The sequence below is a fragment of the Manis javanica genome, chromosome 11 (assembly GCF_040802235.1).
Source record: "Manis javanica isolate MJ-LG chromosome 11, MJ_LKY, whole genome shotgun sequence".
Lineage (NCBI taxonomy): Eukaryota > Metazoa > Chordata > Mammalia > Pholidota > Manidae > Manis > Manis javanica.
Window position 1 is genome coordinate 110,901,391 of NC_133166.1, and position 26,662 is coordinate 110,928,052.

The 26,662-nt window shown below is 54.2% G+C and overlaps 1 protein-coding gene and 1 long non-coding RNA gene across 6 annotated transcripts in view; one reads left to right on the top strand and one right to left on the bottom strand.

Moving 5' to 3' along the window:
- The window catches only part of SHANK2 (SH3 and multiple ankyrin repeat domains 2), a 471,338-nt gene that overhangs the window by 397,341 nt on the left and 47,335 nt on the right, over positions 1 to 26,662 (bottom strand). For all 5 annotated transcript variants that reach the window (XM_073217285.1, XM_073217283.1, XM_073217284.1 and 2 more), the window contains one exon: positions 1,079 to 1,297. In XM_073217285.1, the coding sequence (XP_073073386.1) occupies positions 1,079 to 1,285 (207 nt within the window). In that variant the 5' untranslated portion in view covers positions 1,286 to 1,297. The remainder of the gene's footprint in view (positions 1 to 1,078; positions 1,298 to 26,662) is intronic.
- LOC140844312 (uncharacterized) lies at positions 6,102 to 8,663 on the top strand. Its single transcript, XR_012122467.1, has 3 exons — positions 6,102 to 6,367; positions 7,953 to 8,053; positions 8,544 to 8,663. It is a non-coding gene; the product is annotated as an uncharacterized lncRNA (long non-coding RNA).

Consider the following 26,662-nt stretch of genomic DNA (forward strand, 5'->3'; position numbering starts at 1 on the left):
CCACAGCAGGAAGAAAGGAGAGAAAAAAACTGCAATCAAAATGAAAGCAAAAGATTCCAGCTTCCAGTGTCCCGAACTGTCTGTTTACTTTACAGCTTTGGAAATAGTCATCTTGGAGCAAAAAAATTACTAAGGTAATTTTTGCTCCTTTTATATCCAAATAAACTCTCCTAATGATGGGGTGTTTCAGCAGCATGTGCAGCCCGAGCCTACATTCACCCACGTATTCCCACCCATATGCGCTGCCATCCTTTGGAGACACGTCTAGAATGTTCACCAGACTCTAACCACAGCCACTTCGGGGGCTGCCACCTGCTTCCCCGTATGACCAGAGTCTTTGTAACACCTCACATTTTCAGAGAGGTTAAGGACGCAGCAGAGAACACGGTCACACCATGCCTGCCCTCCTGAGAAGCCATGGCCGTGCCAACGGGTGGACCTGGGGCTGCCAAGCTGCCAGATCGGCTCCAGGGCATCGGGTCACCCGGAGCCTTCCCACCTGGCAGACCTCGCTCCTGGATGACAGCTGTCAGCCTCCCCAGAGAGAGCAGGGCCTGGGGGCTGGAGCCACTCACACCAGGAGAGGGGCACCCAGCCATCAGGGTTCTGACCCAACTCTTCAGACTCCCACTGTAGTAGGGACGAAGCCCTGGATGTGTGCAAAGTGGGTGACACAGCCAAGTAACATCCCAGGACCAGATGGCCTTTCCTCCGGTCCCCAGTCCCCTTCCCAGTCTCTGCCTTCGGTACAAAGGGTGGGCGTGGATTCAGCCCACCCCCTAGGGCTCTGGAGGCCGTCCATCCTCAGTCACGTCACTGTCCCGGCCCTGCCTGCCCCTCCCTTTAATCCAGACCTAAGGTGAGGTGGTCTGCCCTCCACACCATGACCAACAGAGGCCACAGATGACAGGTGACCAGGGGCTTGCCAGGCACCCCCAGTCCCACCCGCTAAGGGAGCCCACCCAACACGGGCCTGCGGCAGAAAGGGCTTGTGATCTGGACAGGCAGGAGACCTCCTGCACTGGGCACCTGCCCAGCCCTGCCAGCGGCGCCTGATGATGAGTGGACGCGGGCTCACCGTCTGCTGCAGGTCCGGGATCAGGATGCGGATCACCAGCATGTTGCCCTGGCTCTCCTCCGTCCTGGCAGTGCTGGGCTTCTCCGCCGTGGCCCGGATGGTGTCATAGATGGTCTCCTCTTTGGAGCTGTCTGACTCCGACCCCAGCGAGTAGTCAGAGAAGCTCTGGGCCATCTCGTCCTCACTGGACGTCGGGCTGCGCGGCATGGTGCCCTACGTCTGTAAGGAGGGGGACAAGGAAAATGCGGAAACATGAAAATTCACAAAGAAAACCTAGGGGTGCCATGGGGACTGGCACCTGAATGAGCACAGGTTCGGTTCTGTGGTCCTGGTTCGGTGGGTAACGAGGCACCGCACCTCCTCCACGGCCCGAGCCAGACCCTGGTGGGGGCCACATGGGCTCGGCCCCGGGGCTGGGAAAGCCAGCATTGAAATGGAGCCCCGACTAGCTGCGGCCATGACCATGGCCCACGGGGAGCAGCCAAAGGCCTGCGGGGGCCATTGGAACTGAGCAAGATAAGAAAAAAGGCCAGCGTTTGCTTTTCTAAGACCTGGAAGAAATGCAGGCTCCAGGTGAGAACCGTTCCAAACTCGTGCGGTAATAAGCCCTCTGCCTCAAACACAGCAGTGACAGGCACCGGGCAGAAACAGGACAAACAGCAGGACCGGACGCAGGAGGGCAGCCCAACACAGATCATGGGGAGCCTGGCGCCCGGAGCCTTGGGGGTCCCCGGGACTCTGGCAGCTGGGAGAGCAGCTTGTCACCACCAGATGCAGTGAAAGGTCAGGGTGCCCAGTGCGCCCCTGGACCACACTGTCAGCGAGCACGGAGGACAGACGTAACTCTAGGAACAGGCTGCCCGCTTTGACAGCCCCATCTCTGCGGGCGGAGATCTGGAAAGGGTAGGGTCAAAGCCGGCGTGGACCGGGGGTGCCCGGGAGCTTGTGGAGGGCGTGCTGTGCCAAACCAGCAATTCCAGTTCTACGTGAACTCTGTTCAGGAAGTCAAGGCCACACACACAATGGAAGACTACACGGTTGTTCCCTGTGCCACAACGGGGCTGTCCTGGGCAACGGGAGACAAAGGCCACCCTGACACTGAGCTGGGGTCCCTCGCAGCCATGCACCGCCCTTCCGTGAGGATGAACAGACCCCTACACACAGAGACCGCAGGACATAACACTGGGCGACAGAGCAGAGATGGCGGGAGGGAGGAGGAGGAATGCCCTGCCCACCTACGCAGGCAGACAGGGCAAGGGTAGAGAGCGGAGGCCCCTGCGCTCGCGTTTCCGGAAGCAGCATGGGGGGTAGGACATGGTCACCAAGTGCCCTCCCGTGCCCCATCTGGGAAAGCCGATGCCCAGCATTTCTCTCAAGCTCACCTAACGAGAGCACACTCCCCTGGAAGGGTGCGGCCGCTCGGCCTGTGGCGTCAGCTGTGGGACGCAGCCACCGGGGCGCTTCCAGCCTCCACCTGGACTTCCAGAGGGAGCGGACCCGACACCCTGCGCACGCGAAGCCCAGCAGAGGGGCCACTAGAAATGCACCTTCTCCCCCAGGGAACGGCAAGACCGCGGCTGGGGTTAGGGGCACGCTTAACACCAAGAGGATCCACGTGGGGGAGGGGTTAAGACTGCCTGGCCCAGAAACACTGTTTGTTTGGCCTGCACAAGGTTTTAAATTTTGCTGACCTAGAGATTTTAAACAAAAACCCAGATTTCTGACTTATCGTGACCATCAGGAGAACCAGCGATTCTGGGGACCTCCACAGGGTGGCTGGCCTGGCCTGTCCTCCCCAGGCCTTCCCAGAACCACCTACAGGCCCCCCATTCATTGGCGTGGCCCTCGTGGCCTTCCCAGCCTTCGGGCCTGAGTTTGTTGAGGCCCGACTGAACCTTCTGTCCATCCATTCCTGCTAGCCCCCTCCTCTGCCTCCTCGGCTCTCCTGTAGCCCACCCAGTGAGAGGTCACGGGTCTGCTTAAACGCGTCAAGCAGCAGGTCAGCCTAATCACCCAGATTTTAACTGAAAATTCCAAAGTTCACCCTGGTGAGATGCTGAATTGAAACTTGAGAGCACACGGCTCTTCCTGTGTTCACCGCTAACAGCCTTAGTAACTCCAGCTTAATGCTTCCCGACCACTGACATGAAACAGCTGGCAAGTATCCAAGGGCAGGGCCGTGGCCAGGGACCGGCTCTGAGTCTCCCCACCTCACCGCGTGAGGCCCAGGCCGGCCTGGCCGCAAGGGCAGACGTGCTCACTCACTACGCACGAGCAGCGGCACCTGGCGTGACAACAAGGCACCGGTCGGGATACGTGTGTGATGCGGGACACCGTTATAGGAGCAACAGTTATATGCTATATTATAATCATAGTAATTATCACAGAACTTGGCATAAACATAAATTGCATGAATATATAATTGCATATGCACGGATCATTATTTCCCACGGTGGCCCAGGTTCCGATGAGAACGGTGGCTCTTCATGCTGGCTGCTCAGGGCAGTGGGGGATGGGGAGCTTTACAAGAACACGGGTGCCCGAAATCCTGACCGACCTGCTCTGCGAGGCCGCATGCTGAGGCTGTCTCTCAGAGCTCGGGGGTGGGGTGGCAGCGAGACCCCAGCCCCTCCGAGAGCCGCACCACAGCCGCCCAAAGGCAGGCGGAGAAGCAAAGCAGCCACTGGGGGTGGGCGGGGGCCTGGCAGGCAGGACAGACACGGGGCTGGTGTCCCTCTGCCCCGACAGGCCTGAGCTCAGGGTAGCTCTGCTCCAGCAGACGGCTGCCTCTTCCCCGCCTCATCTCCCACGGCGCTGCTGCCGCCGGAGGGCAGGCGGATGGGAAGCCAGGGCACCTGCTAATGACATGACCCCAGGCCCACCCCACCCACCGCTCATCCCACGCTGGCCCCACAAAGCTCATGGGCCTCAGCGTCTGCAGAATAATGGGCGTCTGGAGGGCCCACCGTGGAACCAGCAGGCAAGACGCTCCTGAGTCCCAGTTTACTTCTGTGGGGGGCACACACAGGAAACCTCCCTCACGTGCGATCCCGGTCTGGCCTCCCAAATGGCATCCCCACCTCTACTTCCACAAAGGCTCATTTTCTCTCAAGCCCTCCTAGCTTCTGCCATGTGCTGGTTCACATGACCATCTTGTCTGTGCCATCTGTCAGTGTCCAAGCACACAGGGACTTCGTTCATGCACTGCGGTCCCCAGCACTGGGGACACTCAACAAACAGGCACCAAGCAGGAGCCCAGGGTCCCAAACGCACGAGCCCAGGAGAGCCAGCCAGACACGGAGAAGCGGACAGGTGGGCATCAGCAGACGGGGCCAAAGCAGGTGCCCCAAGTCGGCCAGGCAGCGGGTTTGAACTCTGGCTGCCGCTGGTGCACAGGAGTGCGGCCAGCATTACCAGGTCTGCAGACTGAGATTCTAAGCAAACCCTTGGGCTGGGCACTCATGGCTTTCGGTCACCTTGCAGGCCACACAGAACATGTCTACAGCAGGACCCCCTGGGCTGGCGACCTACTGTGGACATGCAGGTCTGAACTGTAAAGTGTGCACAACCCCCAGGGCCTTCTCTCCAGAAATGAACAGGGTGGAGGTGGTCTGGGGATATTTATGCCAGGCTAAAATCAACTCAAAAGTCCAGGATCAAACCTGTCAACCTAAAGAAGGGGGTCCTCTAGCCCCCACTCCTCCTGCTACCCACGTGCCTCCTCGCTTGGCCCCCACCAGGAGGGTACCTGCCACTGTGCCTCACATCAGCTTGGGGGTGATGGCCACAGCCAGCATGTCTGTCACCAGAGCTTGGTGCACAAGGCCCCCCCAGATGGGTCTGCAGGGGAAAGGGGGCTGACTACCTGCATCTCTGTTCCTCCAGGGGTCCCAGGAGCTCAAGGCCGAAGGCCTGAGTGGAGAGACTAGACCTTAATAAGGGGCTTGAGTAACGTCAGCAGGTCCATGGGAAAAGCAAACACCCGGGATAATAATTTAATTATTAACTTCCTAGCAGGACCGCCAAGCAGTACAGGGGACACATGGTCACATTTGCATATCAGATAAGCAACAGATACATTTTAAGTATTTCCCCAATACTGCCTGAGACACACACTAAAAAATGATCCATTGTTCGTCTGAATTTCAAGCATAACCAAGCTCCCCGCGTGTATCGGTGACCCCTTGGGGGACGGAGAGGCTGGGTCCATTCTCATCCCCGTGGTGCCGCAGGGCAGGGGAGGCACCGCAGGGAGGAACACGGTCAGAGCTGGTGTCAGGTATGGGGCGGGGGAGGCTCCTCACCACACCAGCACAGTCCGTAGTGCAACTGACCTCTGGGGAAAATACCAAGCTATAAAAAAACACAGGTCGATAAAGTGCGATGACTCTTAGGACATGTTCCTCTCATCACCTGGCTGGGGCACAGCTTATTAATAAAGAAGAAAACAATGGCCATAAAAGTGGTTTTATTGAAGACTCCTCATGTGCTGCTAATGGGCTCCCAGGTAACAGAAAACTGTTCCAAGGAGACAAAACATCTTAAACTGGCTCATCAGTCCTTTCACACCTCTGATGGACAGGCACACAGATTTTCCTACTGGCCGCTTTTTCAACTAGAGTGCAGGGCACTTCTCACCAGGGCAGAAGATGCACCATAAAAACAAAAATCCCTGAAGCTGGCTTTATCGAGGTTAAGGTTGTAAGGCCTATGAGGATCACCTGAAAAAGACAGACGTGCCACTGGCCTGGTTTACAACATATACGTTTAAGATTTTTTTGCAAAAAGCTTTTAGGTCAACTGGCATCTCAAACACCCTATATATGTAACACATTGGAAGCCAGATTCTGTGGCTTATTCTGTGCATTCAAATCTATCAAATTTGCTCATCCCAAGGAGGCCGCACAGACGGGGAAATCAGGGTCAAGGTCATGACCAAGGACTGATAGCAGCTCCGTGGAAACCGGCAGAACTGGACTGCCCCAAATCGCTAAGAAACCACAGCCAACAAAGGGCTGAGTGACGGGTGTGGTCCGGAGGTAGGTTCCGGAAAGCTGGGGGCAGCCCAGGAAGGGGAGAGAAAGCGCACCTCGTTCCTGGGTGCTGAATCTGTCTTTCCCCTCCCAGAACCCGCACAGCTTGTCCCAAGAAGGAACCGGAAGGGGTGGGGCACTATGGGGGAAGTGCTCTGGAAGCTTCTGCAACACCAGTCCTTCCAACACAAGGCCCCAAACACCCACCCTGCCTGGGAGAAAGGCTCCAGCCGCCGAGGAGCTGCATCAGAATCTGGTAGGGGGCTCTGGGGACCAGCCACACCGCAGGGTGCCAGGAGATACCAGGACCTGGGTGAGCACCCACCCTTCCAGGGGGCAGAAGCCAGCGGCCCCTCCCCGCCCACCCCAGGCAGAGTGACCACAGCCGCAGACCAGCTGTTGGGGCTGGGTCCTCTACCAGGCCACAGGCTGTAAGTGCCACCAGCGTGCTGGACTGTTCCTCACCTAATTCAGAGCCTGAGCCCAGGCCCTCAGAATGTGGCTGTATTTGGGGATGGTGTCTTTGAAGAGGTAATTAAGGTAAATGGGGTCACAGGGTGGCCCTGATCCAATAGGAATGGCATCCTTATAAGAGGAGGTCAGGACACAGACACGCAGAGGGACGGCCAAGTGAGGACCCAGGGAGAGGACGGCGTCCACACACCCAGGAGGCTCGGGGGAGCCCGCCCTGCCCTCCCCTGGGTCTCGGCCTCCAGCCCCAGGCCTGGGCAACAATGAATGTGTGTGGTTCAAGCCCCCAGCTCTACGGTGCTTTATCACAACTGCCCTGGGACACTCCCATGGGGTGAGACCCTCCTGATGTGCCAGGTAAACGGGTACAGGAGCCACATCTGGGGAAGATCACCTCTATCTTGGCATTCTCGGCATCCACCATCTCAAACACCATCACTTCCACCCCACTGGCACCTTTGATGAACTCACAGAATAAGACGTCCTCACATGCCCCCACTTCCACTGCCCTGGTATCATCGACCCCCCTTCCAGTCCAGCTCAGACCCGAGGCCCACGCCCTGTGAGACCTCCTTCCCTGCCCACAGGCCACGCTTACCCATGAACGCCCAGATCTCCCGGCTGCCACCTCCCGTCCAGTGTCCCGAGAATGAACCCATCGCACACACACTGTGCGCTGCTCTGACCCACGGAGGGACTCAGTCCTTGGCCACGGCCTTGACCCTGAATTTCCAAGTCCTGGTGCTGCCTTCCCGGGGGTCTTGCTGTTCTGAGGATGTGCAAATCTGATACATTTGAATGCAAAAAACAAACGAGGAGCCACACAATCTTGCTTCCAACTAAATAGATAGGATACCTGTTTGAAATTACAGTTGACTTTCTCTCACCCCCTCTCTCCCTCCCTCTCCAAGCCTCCCCTGATCAAGTAGGTTTGGGAAACATAACTAGATTAAACAAGAATGCCCAGTTACTCTACTGCAGAATTCAGCAGAGGACCGCTCTGGCCCTCTCTCAAGGGGAGCGGCAAACGCACCGTCTCCCAAATGCACCCGCCTCCCCCCATATTCCCCACCTGGGAGATGACAAGGCTCATCCCGGACCACAGGCTAGAACCAAGACAGGAGCCAGGTCACACAGCTGCAGCGTGCATGCAGCCGAGGCCAGCCCCCGCCAGACGCAATCCCCGGGGTGATTACTGGGCAAAGACATGAATGGCAAGAAATCTGAAACGATCCTGCACCCAGAAGAAAAGGACCCCAGGGATACTGCAGCCACTCACTATCTTCTCTTTACGCCAAAGTCAACATCCCCGAGTCAGAAGGCAAGCTGCTGATAAACCAGATGCCTGATTTAAGGTATTTGCATTTAAGATCACTGCCTACAAGAAGAGTCACGGTGCCTTCCTGGTATTTCCCCTTGGATACTGGAGTGTCAAGGTCACGAGAAGGGTTCTGGGTAAAGCAGGAGAACGGTAAGAAGGCATGCGTCTGCCTCCCACACTGCGGAACTCACTGGGCGGTGTGCGCACTCGCTGTGCAGCCGGAATGGGTCTCCACCATCTTCCATTGTCCAGACACAAGCCAGCCCCCATCTCTGCCTCCCGCGGCTTCTGCAGGAGCAGCTGGGTTTAGAATTGGGCCACAGGGAGCCACTGTCCAGGCTTCTGTAAACAGGGCCACACGAGTTCTACAGAAGCCCTGGTGTTATGGGAGATTCATGTTTTAGTTTGCTTAGAGCATAACACAAGAGGTTCTCACCAACCCGTGGGCACCCGAATCAGCGACTTCACGACACACTCGGCCCATTCATCCAACATGTTTGCAGGAACTAAGAAATGATTCACTCACGGGAAAAGCCTCTGTGGAGACAACTTGAGAGACACAAATCAAAATAGGGCCTGCAGGTCAAAATTTCCTCTCTGGGGATATTGCCCTTTCCTAAGGCTTCTCTGTGTTCAACAGGCTCACGCATCCATCAGGCACCAGCGGCCCAGACCCTGGACAGCTCCAAGGTGGACACCAAGGGACCAGAAACACACCTAACTGGAAAACTGAAAATAGAAGAGAATTTCCTTAACTGGAACACAGTACCTGTACAAATCAATAAGCAAATAGATAAGTAAATACATGCTTAAGGATTAAAAGGGGAAAAACATAATCATTTTTAGATAATATCCTTCTCTGCAACCTATATTCCTGCTTGTGGCCCCTTCCTCTGCTGTCAAGGTGCGCCACTCCAGTCTCTGCCCCCATCGTCACGTGGCCTTACGCCCTTCTGTCTGTCAAACCCCCCTGTAATGGGGGCTCCCTCTAAGGGGGACCCTGTGATCACACCCAGGGCCACCCCAAGTCCCCCACAATAACCTTCCCATCTCGAGATCCTTCCGTGCATCACATCCACAAAGCCACCTTGCAATAGGTTTTAGGGATTAGAACCTGGACATCTTTGGGGGCTATTAATCAGTCTGCCACAAATATGTTAAATTACCTGTTGAAGAAATGGGGGGAAAAGGCCTTTCTTTCAACAAGGTGCTAAGCACAAGGCATAAAGGAAAAGACAAATTCCTCAGTGTTAAAGTTAAAACTCCATCAGACACGACCGGCTCTCTCTGTCCACCCGAAAGCCCTCCAGTGCAGCGGGGCAGCGTGAAGGCAGCGTCCCGAGGGGCTCCCAGGCGGCTGTGCCATCGTGCCACAAGTGCAGCCTTAGGGCACCACGGCTGCGGACTGTGCCCCCCCACAAGGTGCCGAAGCCCTAAGCACTGGTGTGGATGTATCTGGAGGTGGGGCCTTCCTGGAGGGACTCAAGTTAAGAGAGGTCTTTAGGGTAGGGCAGTGATCCCACAGGGCCGGGGCCTTATAAGGAGAGAGAGAGACGCCAGAGCTCGGTCTCTCTGCCACGTGGCCGCTGGGGCAGGGTGCAGGCACTCAGAGGGAGCCGGAGCAGCCAGCGCCTTAGCTCGGACTTCCGGCCTCCAGGACCGTGAGAGAGGAGGTCTGTGGGCCTCCCAGGCTCTGGAGCCTCGTCGCAGCACCCAGGCAGAGGGGCAGAACCAACCTTCCACACAACCACAGGCCAAATGTGACAGCTCACTGGCGAAACAGGGCCATGGCAGGCACAGGCCACGCAGGCCACCGACACAGTCTCTCCTCCCTCCGAGCAGGACACTCCTGCTGTCTCTTCAGCTGTGCTCTCCTCTGGGGCTCCCACGTGTCTAAGCACCTACCCTAACCCCGACCCCCTCAACTGGGTGCAGTCTGCCTGTGATTGTGCTAAAATGTTAGCATAACACGTCACCTCAGGGTCTTCACTCTCTCACCTCTGCAAAGACTGCTTTCCCAAGTAAGGTCCAGATCGGGATCTGACATGGGCACGTAGCTGTCATTGTTTTTCTATCTTTGTGTACAATGTTTTTGATTACAAAAAAAACCAAAAACATCAAATGACTACACTCTAGACATGGTCTTTCCAGTGCAAGCCCCTGGTAAGCCACATCCCTGGTCGTCATTCTGGAAGGACGCAGGTGTGGCCGAGGGGCGCCCCATGTATCACCCACCTCGAGTTTTCACAAGACCGTGAAGGAGGCGTTACTCTTGCTCCCGACTTAAGTGATAAGGGGCAGCGAGTCAGAGAGCCCTGGCCCACCAGCCCTTCAGGCCTCTCCCGGGGGCGCAACACAGCTGCGTCACAGGGGACGGGACAGGTTCCTGAGCAGCAGAACGGACTGCAGAACGTGTCCAAAGGACGGCAGCCCCTCGCAAAGAGGAGCTCCACGTGAATCAGCCCGAGGGGTGGGGGTACTGGGACGGGAAATTCGGGTCAGTGGCCTGTCCTGCGGGTCAGTCACCCTCCTCCTCAGGACAATAGGCATAATGCAAAACATCGATACACATGTGCATGTATTCACTATTCACAAATTAGACCTCATTTTTTAAAGCAGTTCTAGGTTTACAGAAAACTGAGTTGATAGTACAGCACGTCCTCCACACTGTCCCCACCCCGACCCCTGGCCCGCTCAGCTAGAAAACACGCTGGTAACTCCCATAAACCTGACGGATCCACAGCAAGGTGTGAAACCAAAACACGCCCCACGGCTGGTGGTTAGCACGCTCTGGATATTGGGGTGCTTCCCAGCCCCCAATTAGTTTGGTCCCTCTGCTGAGTGCTGGCCAAAGGGCTGTGAGTGAAGGCGAGGGGTGTGGGGTCCAGGCCGCAACCCCGGCCCCCACACTGCACAGCTGTGGGGATACAGCTGCACGGTGGGTGGGTAGGCAGCCACCAGGAGGGGACCCTGCCCAGAGGAAATGCCCCCAACAGCACGCAAGCTCTTGGAACCAGGTCACAGAGGTGGAGGAAGGGGGCTTCCTTCCAATACTGAAGGTCAGCCTATCCTGGAGGTCAGCAGTGTCTGGCCCAGCGCTGTGGTAGTCAACAGACCCAGCAGCCCCGTCCCCTGTGGAGTGGGGGGGCATGGCCTGGGCCCTACTCTCGGCCACAGGCCAGGTTCCTACACTGAGGGCGTCTACCTAATGCAGCTCTGGCTTGACGGCGCAGTCTTCTGGGCACCGTTTAAGCCAGGGGTGACCAGCAGCTCAGGCCAATTAGGGACTCAGCACACGGCACACAAAATTAGAGAGTTTAGAGATGTCTGGGAGAGACAAAATGTCACCAAGATCTTAAAGCTAAGACGTGTCTGTCATGAAAACACTTTTAAAATCCTGCGTGGGGCTCTTCCCAGCTTCCGGGGCTGCCCCCTGCCCAGGGGCAGGTCCCCAGTCCAAAGGAAGCACTGCGGTCACACACTCGGAGACAGCCCTGACCGCTCCTGGGCCACCATCCATGACGACAGTGCTTCAGCTGGGAACGGGTTTCCTTTAATTCCTATTATCCCAACAGGAACCTGGCTGCCCTCTGCAATCATGACTTCAATTTCTCTCTTTTTCCTAAGACCTCAAAGAAACACCTTTCCCCTCTGGGAAGTTTAAAACTACAAGCCAGCCTCCCAACGTGCAGGCGCCCAGGGATGCCCCATGTGAGGGGACTGTCCATCCCGCATCCCACTCCTAGGATGCCTCACTGCCCACAGCTCAGCCTGACGACCATCAGTGCTTCTCAGCGTGGAGAATAACGTGCCAACACCAAGCCTGGAAGCCGGTTCCAACTCACTTTGGCATAGCCGGGTCAAACTCACAGTGGGACCGCCCAGCCCAGAAATCCTCCTTGGAGCTCCTGTCCCAGGAGTACAGGGGTACCCCAGCCACCTGAGATTTGAGTAAGGGGGCTGCCCTGGGATCCAGGAGCTGCTCACCTTCAAAGGCCACCAGGTGGTACAGAAGCTCTGCCAGGTCTGGGAACTGGTGACAGCTCTTTCACTGTCATCCGGCTTCTCCTCGGGAGCTGAGGTCTCTTAGCCCTGAGCAGCCCCCCAGAATGCCTTCCTCTGGTGACCTACCAACCCAACATCCCCAAGTTCTCAGGACCCAGCCATGGCCCCATACAGAGTATCCCATGACCATCCACCCTCTGCCAGCCTCAGCTGGGTGACAACTCTCCCTCCTTCCTTCAGTGCTGCACAGATGGACAGATGGACAGGAGGGACACCTGCCCCGTGCAGAGGATGTGAGCAGGGGAGGAGCTTAGGTAGGAGGCAGGCCAACTAGGTTCTTTCGACTGCACGAACGCTGTACGTCACTGCAAAACCACACACAGGCCTGGTACTAGGGGGCGTGGCTTTATCTGCCAATCCCAGTCCCAGAGGCACTTGCCATCCCAGCAGTGGCAGGGGGTCTGAGCAACACCTGACGATTTTAAAGCATCCACGAGGCTCTGAAATGTGGGTCCACAGCCCACATATGACACGTATGAGTCCCGACTCCGTGCCGACATCCAAGAACTGATGCATTTTATGTGCATAAAAATATTCGATGAGATTAAATTTTCAGAGAACTAAATTTAAACATTTCCATTTCATTTAAATTATGGTGTTTTGAAATGACGATGTTCATCAAACTTGCATTTTGCCCTTTAACGGATAATTTGAAATATTTTAGGAGCTTTCATTTTCAGAATCTCAGGAAAACTGTTTAAATTTATTTTAATTTTACATTCCCATCAGGATTCTGTATACTTTGGATCTGGTAAATTGTTAATTATTTAGATTATTACCCTCCGTGGAACATAAATTATGTGAAAAGCTGGATCATAACAGCAGGTGCAGTAGTTTGCTAAACAGAGACAAATGTATTTTGTGGAATATATGATAATTAACAAATGACGTTTATCTTTATTACTCACCAAAATATTGGGCAGTGATGCCCTAGCCAAGTGCACAATATGATAATTGAAGTCAGTCATATTTGGTATATTGCCAGCTTTCAGTCATATAAAATGACAAATCTCGACACTTGTATAAGTTTGTCTTTATGAAAGCAGGAGAAAACATTTCATCTGACAGCGTGCCAGCTTGACTTCCAATTTTTAAACAGGAAGTACATGGCTCGTGGCCCTCGTTCGTGCTCCCGCCCAGCCCCGAACATTAGGACGGGCCTGCCTAGAGGGATGTGCTGGCCTCTCTGCACACAGAGGGCTCAGCAGAGCCACCGTTCAAGGCCTTCTAAAGAGGCGCTTGAGCCCCGGGATGCCTGGGAATGCCAGGAGGGGGCAGCTGTTTCCTCCAGGACCATCACTGGACCTCGTGAAGCACAGTCGTTGGGTGGGCACCTGCAGGAGAATGGACCCCAGCACCTGCCCAGCGATCCTGCTACAACTGGTGTGGGGTGAGGCCCGGTGTCTTAGTCTCATCAGGTGGCAGAGCAAAATACCAGGGGCTTGAACAGCAGACAATTCTCTCTCATAGTCTGGAGGCTGGATGTCCAAGATCAGGGCACCGCAGGGCCAGTTCCTGGTGAGGACCTTCTTCTGGCTGCAGACGGTGCCTTCTCACATGGAGAGCAAGGGAGTACTGAATGTCTCTTCTAAGGATGCTATCTTACAGGAGCAGGCCCCCCTTACGACCTCATTTAACCTTACCACCTCCTCAAGGCCCCCGACTTCAAAAACAGCATGCTGGGGGTTAGGGCTTCCACAGAGGAATGTGGGGGACAGAAACATTCAGTCCACGGCATCCAAGGATGGCCTGCCCCTACTTTCAGAATCCCTAGGGCACACCAGAGCCCTGGGCTTCTAAGCCTGGTCCAGAGATACAGCTGTGGGCGCCTGAGGCTCCAATGAGACAAGGGGCACCACACACCTGGCACCGCCTTGTGATGTGTTGAGCATGTCAGACACAGGAGCAAATGGTGTCTGGAATCCCAACACTGCCACAGTCCCCTCCAAACAGGTCGGCAGCTGCTGGCACCACCACGTCGCCATCCCACTAGCTCCTTCCCTGACCTCACACAAGAGGAAGGGTGTCCCCAAAGGCTTCAACACCAGGCACACGGGCAGAGGGGCCACGGGTAGGAAGGCATGGTTTCTCCTGGAATTTTATTGAAAAGAAACAGCCCTTTAGGCATCTTGCCACCAGGGTGGCTCCTATGAAGGCTGCACAATTTACACCAGGGCAATGCACACCTCTGCAGGTGCAGGTTCTACACCCACATCCCAGGCAGGAGGTGGCAGGCACTCGGTACCCTCCCACATGTCTTCCGGAGCCCCACGACCCATACAAAGGGACACAAAAAATGCATCCGCCTAAGGGCTGTATCTCCAAGTACCGCGGCCACCTGCTGCCAAAGGCTGAGGAGTCGACGTGGAAAGTGAGCACCTGTCCTCCACCCAAACTCCCGGTCATTTCTGAGCAGCAGGGGCTTAAACACTTGTCTCGCTGTGTTTTATAAGTCTCCTACATTTATTTTTCAAGCAACTGGACTTTTGCAGACTTCACTAACAATAAAGGGAAAACCTTTCTCATGGAGGAAATCTGAAAAGGAGAGAGCAATTGACCCCCGAACAGGTTTCCCCAGCAGGGCCCACTGGCCTGCCACGCTCCTGCTTCTGAGCAGGGGTGAAGGACAACACTCCCATGTGCCCCACGCAGGCCGACCACTGGGCTGGCCTCAATTTGCACCACTCGGAGGAGTGAGTTCACCCCCCTGAAATGACTCAGCTGCTGACATGAAGAGGTAATACTGTGCAGAATGTTCTTCCTGACCAGCCAAGCAAACCTTCCCTGAAGAAATGTTCCTTCACATCCACAAGCTAAGGGGCCTTCTGCTGAAACACAGTTAACTTCTGCCCAAAGAGTTTTCTCCTCCAGAAAAGTAAACGATACAAATGCTAAGTACATGCATGTGACAACATCCCCAAAGGCTCCGGATTGAATAGAGCCCCTCAACAAAATTCATGTCTACCCAGAACTTCAGAATCTGACCCGATTTGGATACAGGGTCTTTGTAGATATAATTAGTTAAGATGAGGTCATACTGGGTTAGGGTGGGTCCTAATCCAAAGGCAGGTGTCCTTACAAGAAAGCCATGTAAGGACACAGATGACAAGACGGACATGCGAGGGAAGAGAGAGAGGTTGGAGTGAAGCATCTATAAGCCAAGAAATGTCCAGGTTGTCACAGCTTCTGTCTCATACAGTCCAGAAGCTGTATGAGGTCAGGATGTGTCCTCCCCCGGGGCTTTCAGGGAGAGCACCACCCCGCCGACCCCTTGATTTTGGATGTTTAGCCTCCAGAGCTGTGAGAGAATAGTTCTGTGTTGCTTTATGCCACCAGCTTATGGTAGTTCACAATGGCAGCCTCAGGGAACCAATGCAGCAGGGTTTGCACGCAAGGGAGCAACGCCATTCGAAGCTGTTCAAACTCATTTCTCTCTGGGCCACATGCACCCCCAAGTCTCATCTTGACATCCTCTCCGAGTAAGGGAGCCATCCTAGTACTAAGCCACCACCACTGATACTTATAACTGACATTCATACAAAGGGCACAAGGTGGCAGAGACCGGGGAGAGGGGACAGGCGGAAAGGAGGCAGGTCTTAGCGGGAGTCACACAGAATGCGGTTTCAGAGCTGGAGGCGCTGGAGGCAGTGGGCAGAGTTGGAGCACCACCTCTGCACTCCCTGTTCCCTTGGCCCAGAATTCCCGTCGTCCCCCTTCCTGTCCCGCAGAAACGCCTTCCCAGACAAAACGCAGAGTGCGCGCGTCCTGGGCTGCGGTCGCCACCTTGGTTTGGGTCACATCGGTGTGCCTGTCATTGTTTATGTCACTCCCAGGAGAGCCTGAACAATACGTTACATGTGCTGTGGCTTCCTAGGCACCTAGTCTGACTGAGGAGAGGTGTGAAGAATAACAAACAAGCAGTCACAGGTTACTGGACCATGGGGAGCACACGTCAGCACAGCTGGGGCAAGACCGTCGTCCGCAGAAGGTGTGAACGTGATGAGGTGGTGTGATCGGGAAGCCGCGGCTGCCACGGGTAGTCACGTAGCCAAGGGAGCGGTGAGAGGGAGTCTGAAGAGACAGCAAGGAGGCGAGAGAGAGAGCAGAGTGGAGGCCTCTGCCTCTGGGTGGGGTAGAGTGACAGCCACTGGGTTTAGTCTCCTGCCTGGAGCCTCGAAAATAGGCTCAAAATACATCAAAAACTGGTCTTCAAAATGCACAACAGTGAGGCATGAGAGAGGAAAGCAAGGCAGGCAAGCTCTATGATTTTCTCCCAACTTACTGCCTTAACAGTTTCCAGGCCAAGGTGTAAGAATGGACCACCAGGTAACACTGGGTGAGTTTCCCAAGTGGAGGCCCTGAGATGGGCATGGCACCCATCTGCAGGACAGGGGCCAGCAGAGGAAAGACAGAGACCACTAGAGAGCCGCAGAGGATCCCTGTGAGCATTCTGCACACATGATCAGCACATGCATGTGACAAAGCTGCCAGGGACCAGGGAAAGAAGCACCCAAAGATGAGAGGTAATGACACACATCCATCACACAGGTCCTGGAATAGTCCTGCCCCCACCAGCTGATCTGGAAAACCACACAACCAGGGAGCAGTGAATGCACAGAACGACTCACTAGTGGGAAATATTCAGGTCTGGACTGCATGCTGTTATGACCCCACTGAGCAAATACTTAATGCAAGACCTGAAAGGATCAAACAGGCTTTAAGTTAACTGAGTCCCAGAACAAAATACAGGAATACTCACCCAGATTCAAAGATACACACTCATGATGAAACTCATAACTCACAAGGCTTAGTGATGAAAAGATTAATAAGTTGATAAGACAATACAAAATTACCAGCAAAGAAGCAGGAAAATGCAATCTATAATGAAGAACAGAATCAACCAAAACTAATCAAAGACTGATAGCAGATGTCAGAATTAGCAGACAAGGCATTAAAATTACATTAACCATATTCTGATTGCATATGAAAGAATGAAAGAAAAAAAACCTTCCAGAGATGGAAAGTATAAAATTCAAAATGAAACATACAGTGAATAGGATGAATGGCAAATGAGACATCAGCTAAAAGTCCAGGGAAATTGAAGATACAGCAAAATGACGCACCCAGAGAAAATAACAACTTATAATAACAGTGCAAATCATAACTAAGCTGTGGAACTACTCCAGGCAGCCTGATGCATACGTGCTCAGAGTCTCTAACAAAAAAAAGGGGTACAGAAGAATAATTTGAAAATTTGCCTGAATGTAATATAAATTTGATGAAAACGCTAAATCCACAGACTCAAGCAGCTCAGTGAAGAATCATAAATAAAACTACACCAAGGCACATCGTAACAAACGAAACCAAAGAGAAAAAAATTTAAAGCAAAGTGAGAAAAAGCAAGGACATGTTAGATCTAAAAAACAAACCTAATGACAGCCAATCTGGGGTTGGAAACAATGCAAGCCAGCCGACAGTGGAACAACATCTTTAAAGTACTGAAAGGCACACTGGAATTACCTAACCAGAGAAAACATCTTTCAAAAATGAAGACTTTTCAGACCTGCAGAAGCTGAAAGAATTCATGACCAGCAAGCCTTCCCTAATGAGAAATATTAGGGAGACTTCAAGACAGAAGGAAATGACACTGGATAAAAATACGAAACTAAACAAAAGAATAAGACAACTGGACATGGTAATCACGTGGGTTAATATATGAGTTTTTTCTTCAACCCTTTTAAGAGACAATTGTTTAAACAAAAAATGTAGCAAGGGGTTCATTAAGTACATAGAAAACTATGACAACAAAATCACAAGAGCTGAAAGGGAAAATGGAAGCACATCTCCATCAGGTTCTGATCCTACCCATAAGCACCCACGGTCTAGTACACAAATACTGACTGTAATAAGACAATGATGCATACTATAAATCCTAAAGCAATCAGGAAAATAACAAAACAGAGGGTTGTGGTTAATAAGCCATCAAAGGAGAGAAAAGGGACTCATAAAATTCTTCCATCATCTAAATGATGGCAGAAAAAAGGGAGAATAAACAACAGGTAGGCACGCAAAAAAAAAGACAGTAAGATGACAGATTTAAACCAAGCTTTCACCATTTTCACATTAAATATGACCTAACTCTAAGCTGTCTGTAAGAAATGCACATGAAAAACAAAGACAAAAGTAGATGGAAAGTAGGGTAGGAAAAGGCACCCCACATTGGTACTAGTCAAAAGAAAGCTGGAGTAGTTACATGAAATTTTTCCTTCCCCATTCACTCTCTGAGACAAACATTATTTGTTATCATACTACAAAGAAAACCGATCAATGTCCTTCATGAACACAGATGTAAAAATTCTAAATAAAACTTTAGCAACTAAAACCTAACAGTGTATAGTACTTTGTGATTTGTACTGGGATTGTAAGGTTGACTCAACATTTGAACACCAATCCCTGTAGTTCATCGTATGAACAAATTAAAAATAAAAACCATGTGATGATCTTAATAGCTGCAGAAAAGCTCCTCTCAGCCAAGCAGTCTGATGAAGGGAATCTCTGAAAAGCCCACAGCTGACATCACACTTAACAGTGAAAGTCTGAAAACATCCCCCTCAAGATCAAGGAAAAGACAGGGGGGGTCCATTCTCATGGTTTCTGTTCAATAAGAAAACAAAAATAAGCGAAACACATCCTGACTGGAAGGGAAGAAATCAAACCGTCTTTATTTGCAGAGGACATGATTGTCCATGCAGAAAACTCACTGGACTCCTCAAAGAAAGCTACTAGAACTTTAGTGACTTTAGAACTCTAAGTGACTTTGGCGAGATTGGAGTGTGCAAGATGAATGTAAAACAATCCGTTCTGCCTCTATGTGGTTGCAGTGAACAAACGGAAATTGAAATTTAAAAACAGTTCCATTTACAGTACTAACAACAAATAGGATATGCTTAGCGGAAAATCTAGCAAAAGATGTTAAAGACCTACACATTGGAAATGACAAGCTATCACTGACAGAAATTAAAGATCTCAATAAATGGGAGCCCCAGAAGTCACATTCCTGCAAACCTCTGCTGGCCAATGAGAGACCCAGCAGCACAGGACGTCCCCAGAGCTGACAACCCCCATCTGCACTGCGAGCTGCCTTTACATGGGAAGGACAAGGGGTTCTGTTGACTTTTCCAGGAAAAAGTGCTATGATTTTTATTTTGCACTTGCAGAAAAATGTTACCCGGAAGCAAACAGCTCCGGGCATCCCTTTTCCACACGTACTCATGACCAGGTCTCCTCCCACCCCACCAACAATTAGTATTTGTAAGAATAAGGCATAGGGCACAGAGTGTGTGCTTTTCTTCATTTTAATGGACTATAGCTGCTGGAGCTCTTTATCAATAGGTACAGAATGGAAGTAAAGAGAACAGAGGAAGCGGTTTCCACACGAAAATGTGGAGGTGGTGGCAAGCTTTGCTAATGTATGATCTGGCCAACTAAAATAGCTTTTTCTATCAGCGTGAGAGAAAAAAACTGAGAAAACACAAAGTTCCTTACCTAAGCCCACCTAACAATGCTTTGTATGAGAAGTCCACAGCTCAAGTTCAGGTTGCAAAGACAAAAAAACCAACATTTGGTTCCTTATTAAAATAGATGCAGGCTCCTAGAAAACACCTACAGATGGCATATTCGAAAAAGCTTGTCAATCCACATAAATAAACCACACCACACTAGCCCACATGCCAACATGGATCAAATTAAGCACAGGAACTCAAGCCTCTAGAAAATTCTGGAACCATAACCCATGGGGTTGGCGCCATACGCAGCCACCACCTAGAACAGGAAAGCAGACCACTGCAGAGGAATGGAACCACCATGGGGCAACGCCAGAACGCTGGGCAGCTCCCTCCCTCTAGGGGAGCCCCGGGCACAGTCCCACACGGCTGGGTCCAGTGTAATTTTCATTACAAAGCAATTCCACTTCTCCAAGGCAGGCAGGCCACATCCCCACTCCCTCTTGAAATCCCAAAAAAAGACAGCAAAGGGATTTTATTTCTAACACATATGAACTCAAGGAAAAACAGGAAAAGGAGAAGCCGGAGAGCAAAGGAGAGACGGCAGGAGGCTGGTGAGTGCGAACACCTCGAGGGCGGACCCCTGGCGCCGGCCAATTTGCAGCAGAGAATTCCAGAAAGGCTCAGGTTCTGAACTGTGGGTCAAAGGAGGGGGGCTGGCTCAGGTCATCTGGGTGGCAGTTGGGTTCCCAGGCCCAGTCCTCCCACATGGTGGCGAGGAGGCTGTCCTTGTCCCCATCAGATAAAAGAGGGAAGTCAACATCCTGGAATGAGACCCTGCACGTGGGGATGGGGGACCACTCAGGTTACAAGGAGGCTGAGCAGGGGTCCTCACGCAGGTTCTGCGCCAGCCCGGCCCCTCCTCTTCCGTGGATCCTGGGACTCAAGACGTCTCCAGGGAACTTGACGAACCCACGAGAAAAGATGCGCAGATCCGGGCACCCGGGGTCCCCGGTGAAACAGCCAAACCCCCTGATCCCCTGTGGGATGCCCGGTGGTCTGCAAGCCCAAACCCTGCCCACCTGGTCATGTTGCCAATGGCCCATCTTCAACAGAAGACCAGCCGAAGATTGCCAGACACCACGCAAACTGCAAGTGTGACCCCAGAAGGCCAGGGAGATAAAGTTGGAACCTTCCAGAAATCAGGAAAAGGCAGAGATGGAGACAGCACAGAAGAGGTAACAACATTAGCAGGATTCGCCTAAGAACTTTTAAAGCATAATTAAAGTAAGATCTAGAAAAGAACAGAAAATGGATGGAAAGATCTATCGATGGGCATTTTAGATGCCATGAGGAAAGTTACACTAACCGTGACATGGGGCTTTGGCCTGAACTGTTAGCAAAGATTCTAAATCATTTTAAACACGGTGCTGGGATATTTCGAAGTGTGGTCCACCGAGCGCCTACCAGGATGCCCTGATGGGGAGTGCTGGGGGGAGAGCGTGGGAGGAGGAGGGGGCGGGGCACCTGCTCAGGCCACCCCTTTGGACCCCTCTGTGCTGAGGACCGACAGAGGGAGGCAGGCCCGGCCCTGGGGACTCTCTCTGTCTTGCTCCCTGGGACGGGTCAGGTTTGGCGGTCGTTAGGGGGGTGCTTACTCCTCCCCCTGCCTGCCCTGCATTTGGGAAATGGCTGCGTTCACTCGCCCAGGTTCTCACAGAAGATGACAGAGCACCCACCTCAGTGGGGCACGACCTGCGTGGGCAGAGAAGCCGTCCCTAGGGAACAGCGTGTGGCCTTTCAGAGTGACAGCTGCTGCACACGAGCTCATCGGGATGACAGTGACAGGGAGCCCTGCAGCGCCACGGATCAGCCACCAAAAGGAAGAGCAGGTCGGCGTAGACTCAGTGGCCACAGCAGAGGAAACGCTGGGGGCTGTTGCGTGAGATCGAGGAACGGTGTCCAGGCGAGACGCACAGTAGAGGGGACACGCTGGGTGCGCTAAGCACCTTGCACCACCTTATGCAGTAACTCAATCAGCGCTGCGTGGATGTGCACCCCTGGGGCTCAAACCCGGCCTGTCAGACCCCCCTGAAGAGCTGTAAAGGTCCAGCTTCTGCTGAATCAGAATCTGGTGGAGTGCGGGTGAAGAATCGGTATTTTAGAAAGAAATCTACCCTCAAAGGCTGTGACCGGCCTCTGAGGCTGCCATCAGGGGCGCAGTCCCACCCCCACTAGGGGCAGGGACGCCTCCAACATCCCTGCCGGGGGTCCCCTACCTGCCGCTTTCTCTCCCTTACAGGGAAAGCCTGTGGTGGTGAAAGGCTTTCTTCTTTGGCAGAGGAAAGAAGTCTGCTTCCCAGCTATTCCCGGGTCTCATGCTGGTCCGCAGCCTGGCTGGAGGGGAGGCCGCTTCTTCCAAGACAAACTCCCTTCAGGCAAAGGAGACAAGCCCTCCCCACCCAGTCCTGCCCGGCTCCCCGCACCCACAGGAGCCCCGCTATCCAGCTGGGAGAGGGGCTCGGAGCCTGCCCCACCGCTGCCCACCCGGCGGGGAGGCTGCCGCTCCCCACTCCCGACTGTTCACGCAGTGAGACAGCCTGGTTTCCTGGGCTGCCGGGACACAGCACCATGAAGTGGGTGGTTCAAGGCAGCAGGTGTTCCCTCTCCCAGTTCTAGAGGCCGGAAGTCCAAGGTCAGGGGATGGGCCAGCTCCCTCTGAGCGTCCGTCCCAGGCCTGCTCCCAGCTGCTGGCATGTGGCCTCGGGTGCCCCTTATCCTCCTCTGTCCGTGCTGAAATGTCCTTTTCGTAAGCACCCCAATCACACTGGATTAGGGCCCACCCTATGGCCTCATGTTGACTTGATCACCTACAAAGACCCCATTTCCAAGTAAGGCCAAGTCCACTGGTACCCAGGGTTAAATCTGCAGCACGTCTTGGGGCAACTCAATTCAGCCCAGAATGGAAGATACAGCATTTCCCTCAGGAGACAAGGGCAGCCATGCTTCCTGTCCAGCATGAAGGGCTCGGTGTCCCCAGCTTGGTGCTCCCCCCATGATGTGGCCAGGTGTGGGGGCAGTGCTACATCCCACCGTGTGGGGATCTGGCATGAGGGAACCAGCGCAAACGCGGGTGTTCACCCTACCTCTCTACTACTGTGAGTAATAAGCCGGCCTTCCTCTCTGACCCGGGGCTCTCGTGTCTTCTCCCAGCTTGCCACACGCGGCGGGCTGACCATAGGGGAAGATCTCGTGCCCTTTACAGTTAGTTCTCTTCTCAACACCAGCCACTTGCCCCGGCCAAAAATGAAGGCACCGCCCTTGACATTTCAGGGCCCCTGTCCCAGCTCCCTGAACATGGCTGCTTCACACCGTCAGTGGCTCTCAGATCCCACCGACTCTGTCTCGCCCTTGCTGTTGCCAGCAGTCTGCTCACCGTCCCGTCTGCAGCCACTGAGTCCCCTCCCCAGCACACATCTGACCAGGCTGGACACCAGGCTCCAGACTGCAGCACAGCAGCCGCCTCCGGGGACACCACCGAGTGGGGCTAGGTCCGCAGCTCTGCACCTTCAGCAGATGCCATCTCTGCATCAAAGGGATAGATGCCTGACACTCAAGTGAGGGCCTCACTCATTACACGTGTCACCTCATGTAATCCAAACGTGAGGCACCAGTCAGCGTCCCACCATACAGACCTCCCACGAAAGTAAACACACGGCAAGCTCCCCAAGGTCACACAGCCACTGGCTGATGGCGGCAGGACTCGAACACATTAGCCGACATCAGCAACCACCAGACTGAACTGCAACCCTACAGCGGCCTCCCACTTACCAGTTTGTGGAGACAGACCTTGGGGTAGGTGTACGTGCGTTCCAGGCAGCCACAGACTGAAAATTCCTTCCATCCAGAGGTGGAACCTTACTTCCCCTTTCCTTGAACCGGGCTGGTTCCGACCAACAAAATGTGGCAGAAATGGAACTCTGAAGCTCCTCTCACTGAGCCTTCAGGGAGCTGTGGCCCCACCTTCCTTACTTGGAACGCCCCACCTCCCCGAGCCAGCTCCCAGGCAAGAAGTCCAGCAACACCGAGCCTGGCATGCGGTGAGGAAGCCCCATGTGCACATGGAGAGAGAGGCACATGGGAAACCCCACCCAGAATCCGGGAGTGCCGTGAAGGATGCCGGCAATCCCCGCCTGCACGCCCCACACACAGAACCACAAGGGAGTGAAATGACTGTCAAAGTCCCTGGTTTCCGGTGTGCTTTCTTAAGCTCTGGCAGATGACCAGATCTTCGAGATCTGCTTCTTGGCTCCAAGACAGAAGGGCAGGGGTCTCTGCTCACTGCTGACAGCGCTGGGCACAGAGCATGTCCTCCAACCAATGTGCCCTCGGAGAACAAAGCAGCCTCCACCAGGGTCCTTGCACACCCTCCTGGTCCTAAATCAGCCCGAAGGGCAGAAACGCCCACGTGCCTCTCCGCTGCCCAGACCATGCATCCCTCTGCAGGCTGAGGGCTTCCGGCCAGGACGTGCAAGGGTCCTTCCTCTGGGGAGGGGCCTTCCGGGCAAGGGAGCAGGGAAACAGAGGTAATATTTATAGCTGATGGACAAGAAGGTGCAGGTATGTGGATAATTCCAAGACGGAAATAACTGAGGCCACAGGAATTGCCTTGGCAACCAGGTAGCACAGTGGAAACGATGAAATTAACTGCACTTGAAAGTGAAGATGAAACTGAGGGTGGGGGTGACCACAGCACACTGGGGCTCTGGGCCCCGCTTCCCCGCACACACCCCCTCAGCGGCTGAGGGCCCAGGGTGCTCTGTGCTGTGCCGGCCACTGGGTTCCCAGAGGCGAGGGACAGGACCTCCGGTGCAGCTTGAGCCCCGTGGTACAGGACCCTCCCCTGTGCTCTGGTGGGGCGGGGGTCACTCCACTCAGTCAGGTGATAGATCTGGGCAGGTGGGAGCAGACCCTGGGGCTCTCAGGGCACAGCCCTGCCCAGACAAGGTCTGAGCCCCTGGCAGCTGCAGCCCAGGACAGCAGGACTGCCAGCAGCAAGGGCCAGCGACCACAGACGGAGCGAGAACGGAGCGTGGTCCCACTGACGAGACGCTCCTGTGAGGGACACCGCCCACATTCTGCCTGAAACCAGCAACCCTGTCTCCCTAGTCTAAGCTCTTGCTCCCAGCCTGTCTTGAACACGCTTTGGCTGCACCCCCAACCCCAGGCACCAGCAGATGCCCTCGGCTCTCCCAGGCTTTCCCAGCGCCGTCCACCTGCCTCGGCTCCATGACAGTGGCCCGTTCCCAGTTCAGTATCCTGGAGGCTCATGGGTAATCAGCAGTGCGCGTCTAACTGATGAATCCCATACACCCCACCTTTTCACATGTGCCTGCTGACCCCAGAGAGGGCGAATTGTGTGTCCAGTGGCACACAGCTGAGGGTCTTAGAGGCAGACCCTGAATCCAGATCCGTCTTCTGAAGCCTTGACTGCTGGGCCCACTGCCTCTCTGGGGAGGCACGGAAGGCACGCAAGGCCCAAAGCTCAGGCCTGGGGCTCCTCCGCCACCCAGATTTCAAAGCCCAGCGCGGGGGAGGGACTGGCTGCCTGCTGATGATCTGAGGGAGCAGCAGAGAGCTGAGCGATCGGGACTCAAGGCGAGGGCCAGCCCCCCGCAGGGATGGTGGGCAGCCAGGCCTGCCCAGGAGGGTGGCTTTCTCTCTCAGCCCGGCACAGACCACATTTGCAAAGCTGGTTCAAGTTGCTGACATGTAAGCTAAGGGACATCAGGTGCATCCAAGTGAGGCCCACCTGGGGGCCACCTGCCCACGGATGAAATGGGACAGAAGCAGCAAAGCAGAGTTCCCACCACCCAGCTGCGTGGGCAGGGATGCCCCACCATCGACGCTCTTGCTGGCGCCGGGCCGGGCCCTTCCCAGCAGCGGGGCGATGCTCTGTCAACTCCCAGGGTCTGTCCTCCCTGCACTGGATCGACGATGGGCCCAGAAGACGGCGGGGTCAGCACTCGGGGAGGGAAGACACTCCTCGGACCCCAGGGCCAGGAACCCCGTGAGGCACCAGTGCACCCCAATGTTCACGGGGATAAAAGGAAGTCCATGCCACCTCTCAGAGGAAGGGACAAAGGGTAGCCGCTGCCTGCAAGCTGCAACACTGGAACCAGGGGGCAGCCGGTGGTTATGAGACAAAGTGCCGACAGGAAGGCAGGAAACACTTGGTGGGGGAATGGGGAGCTCCATGTCAGCCTCACGGAGTCGGGGGTGGGGGTCAGTCTGCTCAGACAGCCGTCACACACACCACACACGGGGAAACTTAAACCACAGACACGGACTCCCAGGCCTGGAGCTGGAGGCCGAGACCCAGGAGGGGCAGGGCTGGCTCCCCCTGAGCCTCCCCTGGGCCTGTGGGCGCCGTCCCCTCCCTGGGTCCTCACGTGGCTGTCCCTTTGCGTGTGTCCATGTCCTGACCTCCTCTTCTGATGAGGACGCCAGTCCCAAGGATCAGGGCCACCCTGTGACCTCGCTTACCTTCAACACCTCTGGAAAGAGCCCACCTCCAAACACAGCCCCATCTGAGGGGCTGGGAGTCAGACTTCAATATCTGGATTTCAGGGACTCACGTCACCCCGTCACGAAGCTCTCCTCTGGTTCTCTGTCCTGGACCTATGACAGCGGCGTCCCCTGTGAGCCACAGGCTGCAGCTAGGAGTCCGCTAATGTGTCATCACACGAATGCTGTCGTCATGTCACAGCTCACACCCATGAGGTGTGAACCACAAAACCAGCTGTGTTCCAGTCACTCTGAATGGAACAAGATGACACTGCGACCTGCCAAGGTATCCCCACTGGAACGGGCAGGCTGGAACCCGAACCTTCACAAAGAAAATCTTAAATGAAAAGGAAAGCAAGGTGTGGGTTGGTGAGAAGGGGCACACCACCCCGAGTGGAAGTCTTGCCTTTTCAGGAAAATGACTTAATCAATCCAATTTTGTACTTTCGGCTTTCAGTCATTACTAGAATGTTCACTCACGAATGCAAATCGCGAGAAAATCTATATTCATTAAGGCTTTCTTTCTCCTAGGGTTTTTATCAAGCCATCAGGAGCCTATCAGCTCATAAAGGTGACAGGAAAAAGCAAGACCCAGAGAATGCAATCAGGCCTGCTTGATTAAGTC